The 14421-nt window shown below is 42.5% G+C and overlaps 1 protein-coding gene across 3 annotated transcripts in view; it reads left to right on the top strand.

The window, feature by feature from the left end:
* Positions 1–14421, top strand: part of GOLGA1 (golgin A1) — a 52442-nt gene that overhangs the window by 12171 nt on the left and 25850 nt on the right. For all 3 annotated transcript variants that reach the window (XM_004269231.3, XM_049710705.1, XM_033427214.2), the window contains 5 exons: positions 1679–1807; positions 3081–3250; positions 3732–3843; positions 11186–11311; positions 13217–13312. In XM_004269231.3, the coding sequence (XP_004269279.1) occupies positions 1679–1807; positions 3081–3250; positions 3732–3843; positions 11186–11311; positions 13217–13312 (633 nt within the window). The remainder of the gene's footprint in view (positions 1–1678; positions 1808–3080; positions 3251–3731; positions 3844–11185; positions 11312–13216; positions 13313–14421) is intronic.

Here is a 14421-nt window from a genome sequence, read left to right as displayed (position 1 = left end):
AACCTCTTAGCTAGACACAGACGAGGAGAATTGATTATTCCAGCACCATAGCTTGTGTAACACTGTGTAGGTGCCTTATGTAATGTATTCCTGGCTCCCAGACATGAACAGGAAGATGAAATTTCACACCTACAATTAGAAAGACATTTTAATTTAAAATAATCAATAGTCAATTTGCTCAGCCCACATTATGTGCTGCTTCCTAATTCATTCCTTGTTTTCATTGAGTACTCCTAAGTTACTCTTTATGGTAGAAAATTATTTCTTTTCTTTTTCTATTTTTTTTTGCCACACCATGTGGCATGCAGGATCTTAGTTCCCCAACCAGGGATCGAACCCGTGCCCCCTGCATTGGGAGCACAGAGTCCTAACCGCTGGACTGCCAGGGAAGTCCAGAAAATTATTTCTTAGATTGATATATTCAGTTGTAAAATATATTTACTGTTAATTTTATTAAACAGATGAGTTTTATTATTGCTCCATTCTTGGGATGAAACACGAAGTTAAACCAGCGATTTTCTTTGTGTGTTCTGTAGAAATCTGATTACCCAAGCTATCAGAATGCCTTAACGTATTTACGTAAGGAAAGAATTACAGAAGAGTCAAGCTATGTCCCAAAGAAACTTGTGCTTAAAAAATATATATCTAAACATGGTGTTAATTATGGTCTTCTTAAATATGAAGGTATGGGTTAGGTTAAAGTTTTCTTGTCTTGAAAGAAACTCTTAAGATTGTAGCAGTTGAATTCTCATTGGACTATTTTTTCATCTTTTAAAATTATGGTAAAGGGGGAATCCATATAGGACTGAACTAAATAAAATCTACTTCAGTTCACTAAGATCTTTTCTCTCCATCCCCCCGCCCTACCGCAGGAGAGGTTGGGAAATATTTTAGACCAGGAAAGAGTAATGAGGCATCTATGTAGGTCTTTTAAGCCACTGTGATTTTTGGAAGTGTTATTTTTAGACTGTTTCAATTTTTTTTATTTAATTTTTTTATACAGCAAGTTCTTTTTTTAAAATTTTTTTTAAATTTATTTTTTATACAGCAGGTCCTTATTAGTTATCCATTTTGTACATGTTAGTGTATATATGTCAATCCCAATCTCCCAGTCCCACCACCCCTCCCCCCCCAGTTTTAATTTATTTTTAATCAAGAATTGGAAACTGCGACAACAGGGTTTGTCCTGAATAGAATCCATCTCAGGAAGCTATTATTTAGTAAATTGTAACCTCCTGACACCAGTCATGTCTAATTTTTGTTGACTTGCTATCTGAACTTACTAACCAAAATTAGTTCTACTTAAATGCGTCTAATTTTTTAAGAGCATTCAGTCTTGTTCCAGTTATTCATGTTATTCAACCAGTTCAGTGTGTCATTGAGATAGACATGTAAAATGGGTGTCTGCAATTGCTAATCAAACTTAAGCACTTTTCAAGTGTTAAGTAATTGTTGCTCTTGTTCCCCTTTTCACAGCTATCATTTAAAACATATTTATTTCTAACTTAAAGAATTTATAGATAATTTTGTAAATAATTACCGTAAAGCTTCCCATTATCAATGTATTATTGCTACTGATAAGAAATTGTCTTCAGATTTTCCTTTATTAAGAATTCTGCTTGTATAATACGGATTTCTAATGTCCTAGTTGCCTGAGCTGATATCTTCTTTTGCATAGGATAAAAGGTTTCTGACAGCTCAGTTACAGGAAATGAAGAACCAGAGTTTGAATCTTTTCCAAAGGAGAGATGAAATGGATGAATTAGAGGGGTTCCAGCAGCAGGAACTAAGTAAAGTAAAGCACATGGTATGCGTTTTTGTTTTAGAAGCTAAATCCTGAATAGATGATTTTGCTAGTCATCACTCTCTAACTGCTGATAAGCATACCTTAGTTGTCTTTGATACTAATCATATTTGTATGTTTTTCAGTTTGTTAAAGTGGAAAAGTTCTGTTTGAAATGTATTTCCTTTTCCTTTTTAAACTACTGGGCATATGAGACCCCTTCTAAGCTCACAAAAATGTTATGAAAGCTTGCCTTATTGGTCCAGATTTTTTGTAATTTATTAATTAATTTATTTTTGGCTGCATTGGGTCTTTGTTGCTACACGCGGGCTTTCTCTAGTTGCGGCAAGCGGGGGCTATTCTTTTTTTTTTTTTTTTTTTTTTGCGGTACGCGGGCCTCTCACTGTTGTGGCCTCTCCCATTGTGGAGCACAGGCTCCAGACGCGCAGGCTCAGCGGCCATAGCTCACGGGCCCAGCCGCTCCGCGGCATGTAGGATCTTCCCGGACCAGGGCATGAACCTGTGTCCCCTGCATCGGCAGGCAGACTCTCAACCACTGCGCCACCAGGGAAGCCCAGGGGCTACTGTTCATTATGGTGCGCGGACTTCTCGTTGCAGTGGCTACTCTTGTTGCAGAGCATGGGCTCTAGGTGTGCGGGCTTCAATAGTTGTGGCTCGCGGGCTCTAGAGCACAGGCTCAGTAGTTGTGGCACATGGGCTTAGTTGCTCCGCAGCACGTGGGATCTTCCCAGACCAGGGATCGAACCCCTGTCCCCTGCATTGGCAGGCGGATTCTTAACCACTGCACCACCAGGGAAGTCCCAGATTTTATTTTTAATTTATTTATTTTATTTTTATTATTTTTGGCTGCGTTGGGTCTTAGTTGCGGCACGTGGGATCTTCATTGTGACATGTGGGCTTCTCTCTAGTTGTGGTGTGCGGGCTCCAAATCACGCTGGCTCTTCACTGCAACATGCGGGCTTCTCTCTAGTTGTGGCATGTGGGCTCCAGGGCACGTGGGCTCTGTAGTTGCGGCACGCAGGCTCCAGAGCGCATGGGCTCTGTAGTTTGCAGCACGTGGGCTCTCTAGTTGAGATGCGCAGGCTCAGTAGTTGGGGCATGTGGGCTTAGTTGCCCCATGGCCTGTGGGATCTTCCCTGACCAGGGATTGAACCGCCTCCCCTGCATTGGAAGGCAGATTCTTAACCACTGGACCATCAGGGAAGTCCTTGTCCAGATTTTTTTACAAGTGTATTTCTTAGTAGTGGTCCAGTGAAACTTTCTATCTTTGTATCAGCTTTTAAAAAAAGAAGAAAGTTTGGGGAAAATGGAGCAAGAATTGGAAGCACGTACCAGAGAACTTAGTCGCACCCAGGAGGAGTTGATGATCTCCAACCAGCTGTCAGCAGACTTAAGCCAGAAGATAGAAGAGCTTCAGAGAAACTACTCAACGCTGGAAGAGCAGAGGTTCTTGCTTGGTCTGTGGGGCACATGGGTAGCGGTGTTAGTGTAGCTCTGGTTACAGCCAACCTGTCTTTCCCCATTGTTCACTGTAGCACTTCCTGATCTTAATTCTGGCAAGGTCTTCTGGACTTATCCTTACCTGCCTAGGGCTTTAGGACCCCCCTACCTCCTCCAAACCCTCATTCCCCTTCACCTGCCTAGGCTCAGACACTCCAACCCTGCCGAGCAATTTAGTATGTTTTAGAGTTGCTAAGCTATTGAATAGCCAAAGGTAGATAAAGGTTTCTTGCCTAAACCTGAGTGGAATTTTTCTCTTGGGCCTCCTGCTTCAGAGAGAGTGAAGGAGTCTTTTCCACTGATAATCTTCACAAGGCTAATGTTTGCAGCCCTGACATGTAAAGAACCATCTGTGTTTTTCCTGTGGAAGAATGTGTCTTAGGTGGGATATCCAAATTTGTTCATTGTCTGCTTTCTTTCAATAAAGAGATCATGTGACAGCTTCAAAAACAGGTGCAGAAAATAAGATCACAGCCCTGGAGCAGAAGGAACAGGAACTCCAAGCCTTCGTTCACCAACTTTCCATTGATTTGCAAAAGGTAAGTAGAGGACTAGGAGTGGACACAAGTTGCTAGGATTCATGAATGGGGTAAAAACTATATCTGTCAGAAATTTGCGCCTCAGGGTGGCTGGTGAAAGTTCTGTTTCTCATGCAGTCCACATTGCCCTAGTTCCTGGTGTAGCCAGGCTGCATCCAGATGGAAGGGGCCATGTAGTTGAGCAAGGGTTGCTTAACAGAAGAGGTCAGTATTGTCCTGACAGGAACTGTCAAAGCACACCATTTGATCTGCTCAGACTTGTAAACTACTATGTCATGGACCTTGAGCACAAGAAGACACAACAGCGGTGGTTGACGTGGCTAGGCTTGTACCTTTGACATACGTGGCTCTAATCCGATTTGTTCAAACGCACATAAATGATATCATTACTGTTCGTTTTTTTTGTTTGGCTAACATACATTTTTTGCCCTTCTACTCTAGGCCCGTGCTAAATTCTGAGAATATAAGGGTGAACAATAATAATATCATTATTGACTGTAGTGTTTCTCAGTGGTGTGTTCCTTACCATTTTGAGCAGAACAATATGTACTGTATGATTGTCCCATGCATTGCAGGACATTTAGTTTTCCTGGCCTCTGTGTTCTGAATGCCAGCAGCATCCTTCAGGCATTGACAAGCCAGCCCTTATCCTCATATAGACAAAACACCCCCTAACAGGTGGTACCAAAAACCCTACCCTCATCCCCTGAGAACCACTAATCTCAAGTGCACCAGAGACTTACAGTATTATTACAGTACAGTAAGATTTGTGTAAAAGAGAAGTCTATATACCCCTTCTAGCTATTAGCATACTTACAGATACCTAAATAGAAGCCGAGAGAGGTCATATACCTTGTTCAAAGTTACACGGTAAGTGACAGAGCTGAATTCTAACCCAAGTCTTACTCCAAAGCTCATGCTTGTTCCACGGGGCTTTGTTGACTCACAACAAGGAGCACCCAGTAAATAGATCTAGACACCTATAGTGTTTTGTCTCAGAGGCCTACTGTTTCATGATAGAACTCAAACCTCCTGTTTGACAAGAAAAAAGTTCACAACTCAGTAAGTCCCAAATAAGTGAAACGGATTTTTCAAATGCAAAGGATATGCCATAGGGAGAGGCATTTCCAGTGCAGGAGTCAAGGAACTGTTCCTGGAGGAACTGGAATTTCAAGGATGGGTAGGACAGCAGGAAGCAGAGAAGACAGAAGGGTATAGAATACATTTTGCGGGGGGGGGGGTTGGAGAGAATAACAGACACAAAACTTTGGGATTCACGGGACCGTTTGATATTAGAACCATCCATCCATTTCATAATTGGAAAAGGTAATTTTCCAGACTCTGGTCCCACTGAGTTCCCTCATTCATTCTAAAAATATAATTTGAGTTTTATTATGTGTCAAGGTCTGTGCTCTGTGCTGGGTGTTAGAAATACTAGGGTGAGCAAAACAGATATCACCCTTGCCCTTGTGGAATTTAGTCTAGAGGGGAAGTGAGACATTAATCAATAATCACATAGATATATAATTACAAACTATGATGTGTTGCTGTGAAGGAAAACCACAGGATGCTGTGAGATCCTGTAAGAGGGCATCAAATCAGATCTAGCGTTGGAGTCATAGAACACTTTCCTTGAGGAAGTAACACTTGAACTGAGATGAACTACTGAAGCTTGTGAGGGTAGGAATGATGGCAGAGAATTTTAAATAGGAAATAGTATGAACAATAAACCCAGAAACTGAGGCAGTAAAGGGAGTAGCGCCTTCAAGGAAGTGGAAGAAGCCTGGAAGGGTAACACAGAGTGAGGGAGAGGATTACTCTGGCTGTTAGAGGAAACATTGAAAGGGTTTCCAGTTAGGAAGCTATTGCAGTTGTGCAGGCATTAGACGGTGACTTTGACAAGAGTCGGGGTGGAAATGACGGGGGAGGAGACAAATTTAAGAAATCGTGAGGAGACGGACCCACTTGGTAATGTGGTAAATACAGGAGAGGAGCAAGAGGAAAGGAGGTGTTTGGGGTGATTTCTGGGTTTCTGGCTTAATCACCTGAGTGGCTGATGCTGTCAGTCATCAGGCTAAGATAGCACTAAAGGAAGGTCAGTTTTCTCATAAAGATGATGAGTTTAGAGTCCTTTTCTTTGTTGTCCTTGTTAATATTGAGTAGATATGAAATAATATTTATGAAACATAAGTAAGGTAAATAGTGTAACAAGCTAATGAACTGCCATGTAGCTACTACCCCACAGGTTAAGAAAGAGAACAGTGTGTTTACCTTTGAGATTCCTGGTGTGCCCTTTACTCTTCCATCACATTCTTTTTACCTTCTTAAGTAAGCTTATCTAGAAATTACTCCACTTCCTAGCTTTGCTTTACAATTTTATCCCTAAACAGTGGCTTCTTTCATTTATCATGCTTGTTAACATTATATAAATGAAGTGCTGTAGGTATTCTTCTAATGCTACCTTTCTGTGCTCAAGGTTGTATTCTGAGACACATTCATATGGACACATGCCGCTATAATTTAATCTTTTCTCAACTGTGTAGTATGAAGTTACTAAAATTCATTTATCCATTCTATTGACAGTGGGCATTAAGGTGTTTCTGGTTTTTGCTTTTACAAACAAGGCTGCTGTGAACTTTTGTCTGCCTGTGAATGAGTTAACTGTAGGGTATATTTGAGATGTGAAAAGTTAGGGTCAAAAGATTTGTACTTTTCAACTTTACTAGGTAATGCCCAGTTTTTCCACAGTAGTTGTAGTAATTTACAAACATTCACCAGCAGTGTATAAGAATTTGGGTTCCTCTGCTTCCTTGACAGGTGATATATTGTCAGACTTTTAATTTTTGCCAATCTGGCCACGCTGCATGGCTTGCAGGATTTTAGTTCCCCGAACAGGGATTGAACCTGGGTCCTCGGCAGTGAAAGCGCAGAGTCCTAACCACTGGACCACCAGGGAATTCCCGCTCACCATGATTTTAATTTGCTTTTCCCAGATTATTAATGAAGTTCAGCATATTTTCATATGTTTATCAGTCATTCGTGCTCTTCTGTGAAGTGCTGGTTCAAATCTTTGGCCCATTTTCTATTACATTTTCTGTCTTTTTCTCACTAATCGTCAGAGTTCTTTATAGGTATCCTGGCTGCCATGCCCCTCGGTCAGTTATGTGGGCTGCAAATGTGTTCTCCCAGTTTGGGCTTTGCCTTCACACTCTTTATGGTTTCTTCTGTTGAACATATGCTCTTCATTTTAGTACAGTTGAATTTATTATTTTCCTTTAAATTTATACTTTGTCTCTTTAAAAAAACCTTTCCTCACTTGGAATCATAACATTATTCTCCTATATTATTATCTGAAAATTTTAGAGTCTTGACTTTATTTTCAAGTCTTTAACATACCTGAAATGTGATTTTGGTGTGAGAAAGGGATCTGTGTCTTATTTTTATTTTAATTGTTTTAGTACCATTTATTGAAAAATCTGTCTTCTCACTGATCTGCAATGCCAGCTTTATCATGATTCAGTTTTCCATTTGTACATGGAACCACTCTTGGACTTCGGGGTGTATGCACCTGTGGTATTTGCACAATACTAAGCATTGCCTTACTAGCTACAGTATTAGGATAAGTCCTGGTGTCTGACAAGACAAGTCTCGGTACCTAGTTCTTTTTCAGGAGTATTTTGAATATCGTTGGCCTATTGCTCTTCCACAGAACAACTTGTCAGGCACCTTAAAAAACCTGGTGGAGAGGCTCCAGAAAGACCATTAGCCTCTCTGCCAGGTGAGAACACAGAAAGAAGTGCCAGCTATGAACTAGGAAATGAGCCTTCACCAGAGGTGACCATGCTGGCACCTTGATCGTGGACTTCCCAGCCTCCAGCACCGTCACCTGCCCAAATGCAACCTTGAACCAAACCAGATGCCAGAGGGAAGAGAGTGTCTGTTGATATTGTCCAGGCTGCGGATGTCTCCAGGAAAAATTGGAAAGGATGAAGGGGGCATGGGTTCAAGCCCTGGTCCGGGAAGATCCCACATGCCATGGAGCAACTAACTAAGCCTGTGCACCACAACTACTGAACCTGCGCTCTAGAGCCTGTGAGCCACACCTACTGAAGCCCGTGTGCCTGGAGTCCGTGCTCCACAACAAGAGAAGCCACTGCAATGAGAAGCCTGCACACCGCAATGAGGAGTAGCCTCCACTCGCCACAACTAGAGAAAGCCTGCGCACGGCCTTAAATAAATAAATAAATAAACAAACAAACACACACCTGGTGGGATATTGATTGGAATTGCGTTGACTCTGAAGATGCATTTGCAGAACATTGATTACTTTATCATGTGAGTTTTCTTATCCAAGAACACAGTGTCTGTCTCTCTAGATATTCAATGTTACTGTTACTTTAAAAATGACTCTCAATAAGGTTCTATAATTTTTTCCAGAAAGGTTTATTTATTTATTTATTTGGCAGCGTTGGGTCTTCATTGCTGCACACAGGCTTTCTCTAGTTGTGGCGAGCAGGGTCTACTCTTGGTTGCAGTTTGCGGGCTTCTCATTGCAGTGGCTTCTCTTGTTGCAGAGCACAGGCTCTAGGTGCACGGGCTTCAGTAGTTGTGGCACACGAGCTCAGTAGTTGTGGCTCGCAGGCTCTAGAGCGCAGGCTCAGTAGTTGTGGGGCACAGGCTCAGTTGCTCCATGGCATGTGGGATCTTCCTGGACCAGGGCTCGAATCCATGTCCCCTGCATTGGCAGGCGGATTCTTAACCACTGTGCCACCAGGGAAGCCTTCCATTCCTTTTATTTCCTTTTCTTGTCTTATTGCATTAGCAAGAACTTCCAGATGATGTTGAAAAGGAGTAGTGAGAGGGGACATCCTTGCCTTGTACCTGATCTTAGTGGGAAAATCTTTGAGTTTCTCACCATTAAGTATGGTGTTAGCTGTAGCACATTAGGTGCTGAGGGCTTGAAGTAAAACAGCCAGAGTGTGGGGAGTTGCTCTGTGTGGGATATGGTGCACAAGAAAACTAAATGGAAATTGGCAACTGATTCTTCTGTTCCTGACTCTGCCCAACACGGTGACTTATATAAGACTTGTTTGTTCTCTTGGTTGTTACTGGAAAGGGTCACATGTATCTCTCAAGTTCATACTGATGTGTAATATAAGGAGTACAGACTTTGGGCCAAGAAGGCTTGGATTTGAATCCTTATTCTGTCACCAAGGTGTGTGCTGTTGGGCTAGTAGTCCCTAAGCTTCAATTTCCCTGTAAATGGACACAGTGAAGGATGGTTGTAAGGACTAGAGGATGAGCTTGCACATGCTTTGCAAACTGTAGCTGCTCCTGCACCATGCTATTGTAATTATTACTGTTATCAACATTGTTAGTAAGAGACCCATTAAAGATGGGTCAGCTGGGCCAAAACTTTTTTCTTTCCTATCAGACTACCTCTCCCTCCTGTATTCTCTGCTTTGCATAATGTTACCATTCATCCAGGTATCTGAGCCACAGACTTGGCAGTTGTCTTCACTTCTTCTTTCCTCTTCACCCAGCCCCCTGGTCATGTTGAACTTGTCTGTTTACCCCTTTACACATGCTGCCTTTTACCCAGAATGCTTGTTCCTCTCCCCCATCTTCCACCTGGACTTGCCTGCTTAGGAGGCCTGATCTGATTGCCCCCGTTAATCCCTTCTGCCTCTGATACCTCATAGCACCTCCATGTCTCTCTGTTACAGCATGATTGTATTGTTTTATAATTAACTGTGTGTATATCTCTTTTTACCAGCAGCCTCCATGCTTCTATGGGTCAGTAACTATAGCTGATTATATTCCTAGAGACAACACATAGAGTATAGGCTTGATAAAAGTTTTTGAATTATGGGATCTTTTTTTTTTAATTTACTTATTTTTGGCTGCGTTGGGTCTTCGTTGCTGCGCGTGGGCTTCCTCTAGTTGCAGTGAGCAGGGGCTATCCTTCGTTGTGGTGAGCAGGCTTCTCATTGCAGTGGCTTCTCTTGTTGTGGAGCATGGGCTCTAGGCGTGCAGGCTTCAGTAGTTGTGGCTCACAGGCTCAGTAGTTGTGGCGCATGGGCTTAGTTGCTCCGCGGCATGTGGGATCTTCCCAGACCAGGGCTCGAACCCGTGTCCCTTGCGTTGGCAGGCAGATTCTTAACCATTGCGCCACCAGGGAAGCCCGAATTATGTGATCTTGAATCCATTCTTCAAACTTCTCCTCCACTATATATGTGGTCACCCCTGTGAGAATTCAGAATGGCAAGTGCTTCTTCCCAAAATCCTAGGCCCAAGTAGCTACATCTTATTCTGAGGAGAAAACTGGCTGGGTTGCAAGCTAAACATGAAAGTCTGTGGCTTGAGATGGAGCAGCAGATCATAAGGTGAGGGAATTTGAGGAAGCACAGTATTGTGAGGAGGTTCAAGTCTTCACAATGAAATGTTGATGCCATGCGACCTTATTTTGGAGTGGAGAATGGGCATGTTCAGTGGATGTAAGGACCACTGTGAGCTAAGAAATTGTATATTCAAAGGATTCTGGATCCTCAGCTTTGATGTTGAGCAGCATTTGGAGATTGACAGTTGTGAAAGGAACAAATGTAGTCCCAACCCACCACTGCCACCACTACCATCACTGCTAAAGAGGTAGACTGAAATAAATAAGTGGGCAGCTGGTGATCTGGGGCCATGGTGTAAGGTGCTGCTGTGATTCAGAGGTGCTCCCTGTCCTGTGAGCCAGGGTGAATATCATTGTTTGTTTCAGTTCTGTCTTCAGCCTTAAGGCAGCTACAGTGGCATCATGACTGCTTCATCCAGCCCCACGTTTCCAGGCGTATTGTTCTGTAGGTCATTGTAGGGCTGGCTGGGAGCTTCTTCAGTGGAATTACCTCTGCTGGTTCTTGGCATCTGGTGTAAAGTTGTAGGTCCTGTTGGCCTCTGGATTAATAGGATTAAACCTATGCTTGATGAGAGTGGGAGGGGGAGCATTCCTTTAGCTAGTAGATCATGACAACACAGGGGATATTTTAGAGAGGAGGAACATCTTCGCAGGGTCCTGGCTAGATTTCACAGACGTAATAGCATTCTTCCTTCCCGGATTGCCAGGTGCTTAAATTTGGGAGCGTTTGCTGCTTGCTGCAATAGGCCTGAAACGGATACCTGAGTAGTGTTGGGTTCTGATCTCATATATTCTCTGTTCCATTTTCAGGGAAGATCTCCTGGCTGTATGTTCTTCTAGGATGCAGTTGGAAACAGAATTTCAGAGAAACATGGTGATTCTAGAGGATACAGGAAGGGAGGGAGAGAGACAGTGTAATGTAATCTCTGCTTTCACCTGCAGGCCACTGCTGAAACTCAAGAGAAAGAAAAACTCATCACACATTTGCAGGAGAAGGTTGCATCCTTGGAGAAGAGACTGGAGCAGAACTTATCAGGAGAAGAACATGTGCAGGAACTTCTAAAAGAGGTAACTAGCTCCCTTTGGGCTGGCCAGTGTTGGGAGGGCCGTGGTAACACTGGAGATTTCATAAAATCCTAGAGTTTCAGAGCCAGAGAGTCTTCAAAGAGCTTGGTGAAAACATCACTCCCTCCAACTTTTGATTGTTCTGCTTATGGTAAAATCAGCATCATGTTGCCTGTGTGTGACGTTTTCCTGAAGGAAAGGGAGCACTTTGTTCAGAGATGCGTGTGAAGGAGTGGCATGCTGATCACTGATAAACCCCACCTAGTGATTTACGCCATTTGGGTTGTTGTCTTACTGCCCTGCTTTCCTTCCCTACCCATTGTACTTTACATTGGCCAAGGAAAGTAGTTACCATCTGCCTTTGGCGTGAGCGAGAATTGCTTTGGGCAGCAAGTGGACTCTCCTTAGCCGAAGGAGGCAGTTGAGCCAACTGGCCTCTAGCCCAGTGGTGTAGGTGAACTTGCTTGTTGTCTGCCCACATTCTGCTCTCTCCTACATGACAGAGGTGACAAAACCCAAGCCTTGGGCCTAGATTAGCCCCTCATTTTCTGTCTTCAGTCAGTTTCAACTAAATGTGTCCATCTCCACTGCCACTGCTGTACTTCAGGTTTCCAGCCACTCTGGCCTAGTCTGTGTTAGAAGTCTCCAGACTAGCCTACACCCTCTCCTGCACCCTCTGACACAGTCTTCCACATCACCACTAAACTCATCTTTCCAAACAACATTTCTGACTATATCACTCCCATAAAGAGCTTCCACAATTACCCTACAGTCTATAGTGAGTATAACGTGGTTTCTAAGGTATAGATTGATTTCTAGAACCAGGCTCCCTAGGTTTGCACTTTACCTCTTCTACTTACTAATTTTTGACTCAGAGCAAGTAACGTAATCTTTTTGTGTTTTCTTCCCCCTCTGTAAAATAGGGTTAAAATTGTATCAAACACATAGAATTGTTATTGGGAAATGATTAGAATTAGCACATCATGGGGTCTCAGTATATTTCAGCTATTAATATTATAATCATTACTGTGCCACCATCATTGTTATAAAGTTTAGTGTGCATAGGAGTTACTTGGTGAGTTTGTTTGAAGTATACATTTCTAGGGAATTCCGTGGCAGTCCAGTGGTTAGGAATCGGCACTTTTACTGCAGTGGCCCAGGTTCAATCCCTGGTCAGGAAACTGAGATCTTGCAAGCCAAAAATTTGGGGGAGAAAAAGAAATATATATATATATATGTATGTCTTGCCCTACCCTCAGAAATTCTGATTTTAGTAGACCTGGAATAAAGCCTCAAACTAAAACTCCTCCACCCACCCAGATGAGTCTAATACAAGTGTTTGGATGACTCCACTTTGAAAAATATTTGCTACAGAATTAAGTTCAAACTTCCTTCTGTAGCATAAAAAGCTTTTCTCATAATCTGGCCCTTTGCCTAACTTTCTAGTCTTGTTTCATGACCTGAACCCATCATCACCTTGACTTTTGGCAAGCTGTAGCTCCCCAGATACCTCCAGCTGTTTCATACCTCTAGTGTCATCCCTCTGCCTGGGTGCTCCCTTGGGCCCTGGCCACCTGTGAAGAATGAAGCCTCCTAGTTTCCTGAGGCAGTGAGGATCTCCTGCTCTGTGCTGCTCCTTTGTGGACACCATTACACTCTATTATATACTTTTTTGGTTAGTTTTTGCCCCAGCCTCAAGGTCAAAAAACTGTCAAATTTATACTTTATGTATACTTTATATGTATACTTTATGATATGTGAATTTTATCTCTGTTAACTGTTTTGGGTTTTTTGGTGCGTACTTGTGTCCCTCGTGCCTCGCACAAATCGTAGTATGGTGTAGATGTCAGTAAATATTTATTCAATGGAGAAATGACTATTTTCTTTTACTCTTCTTTCAACTTACAGAAAACACTTGCTGAGCAGAATTTGGAGGATACCAGACAGCAGCTCTTGGCAGCCAGAAGCAGCCAGGCCAATGCCACTGACAGCCTGGAGACTCGGGTACTGACCTCACTCCCAGTGGTTCCTGTGTCTGGGTGGTGCCCTGGTTGGATGATGTGGTTGTGGCTGAGAATCCCCTTGGGTCAGAGGTTTTCTTCCAAAGGGACTCTCTTTCGGATCTTACTTGTAGAGAACTGAGGTAGTCATTTTCTTCATTCTTGCCACATTACCATCATTGTTCCACAGAAAGTTGTTCTCTTCTCTGTTTATTCCCTTTATCCCCATTCCCCTCCTTCCCATAGGAAACCACTCTAATGTGGTTAATAGAGACCCTTTTATTGTTGGATAACCTTAAAACTGGTGACATTGTTTTGTGTGTCTGTGTGTTGATTTAAGTAAATGATACAGCTGTACATATGTCTTCTTTGTTACTTTCAACTGCTCCATCTTCTGTGTCCCCTTCGTTGTTCTTACCTACTGTACTTTATAGTTGTCTACTAGATGCTAGATATCCAGATTGCCTTCGTTCTGTCACCACAAATTACACTGCGGTGAACATCCTTGTCCCTTTTGCCTTAAGAAGGATAGCAAGTGCATATGACTCAATGTGACTCAGTAGGACAGGAATGTTCCCAGAAGGCCTGCACCTGGCTCTACTCGCCCAGCATGCATGAGAGTTCCTATCGCTGCATCTCTGTCTTTTCTAGCATTGGCATTTCTCAGCCTTCTTGCCAGTTTAATGAGTGTGAAGTGGTAGAAGTGGCAAGGGATCTCTGTGGGGCTGCTTATAAGAACACTAATCCCATTCATGATAGCTCCACCCTCATAACCTAAGTACCTCCCAGACACCTCACATCCTAACACCATCATGTCAGACATTAGGATTTCAATATATGAATTTTGGAGGGACGTAAACATTCAGACCATAGCAAATGCTTAGCTTATTTTTTTAATCTTTCTTGTTTCTTGATAAATATATATAAAGCTATATTTTTCTCTAAATACAGCTTTGTTATATTATAATTCAGTTCTGTTTCTGAATATCCGTTCTTTTATTGTGGTAAAATACACATAACATAAAATTTACCATTTCAACCATTTCTAGGTGTACACTGGCATAAAGTACATTCACGTTGTTATACAACCATTACCACCATCCATTTCTAGAA

Source organism: Orcinus orca, chromosome 6, assembly GCF_937001465.1.
Source record: "Orcinus orca chromosome 6, mOrcOrc1.1, whole genome shotgun sequence".
NCBI lineage: Eukaryota > Metazoa > Chordata > Mammalia > Artiodactyla > Delphinidae > Orcinus > Orcinus orca.
This window is presented reverse-complemented; position numbering and strand designations above follow the sequence as displayed.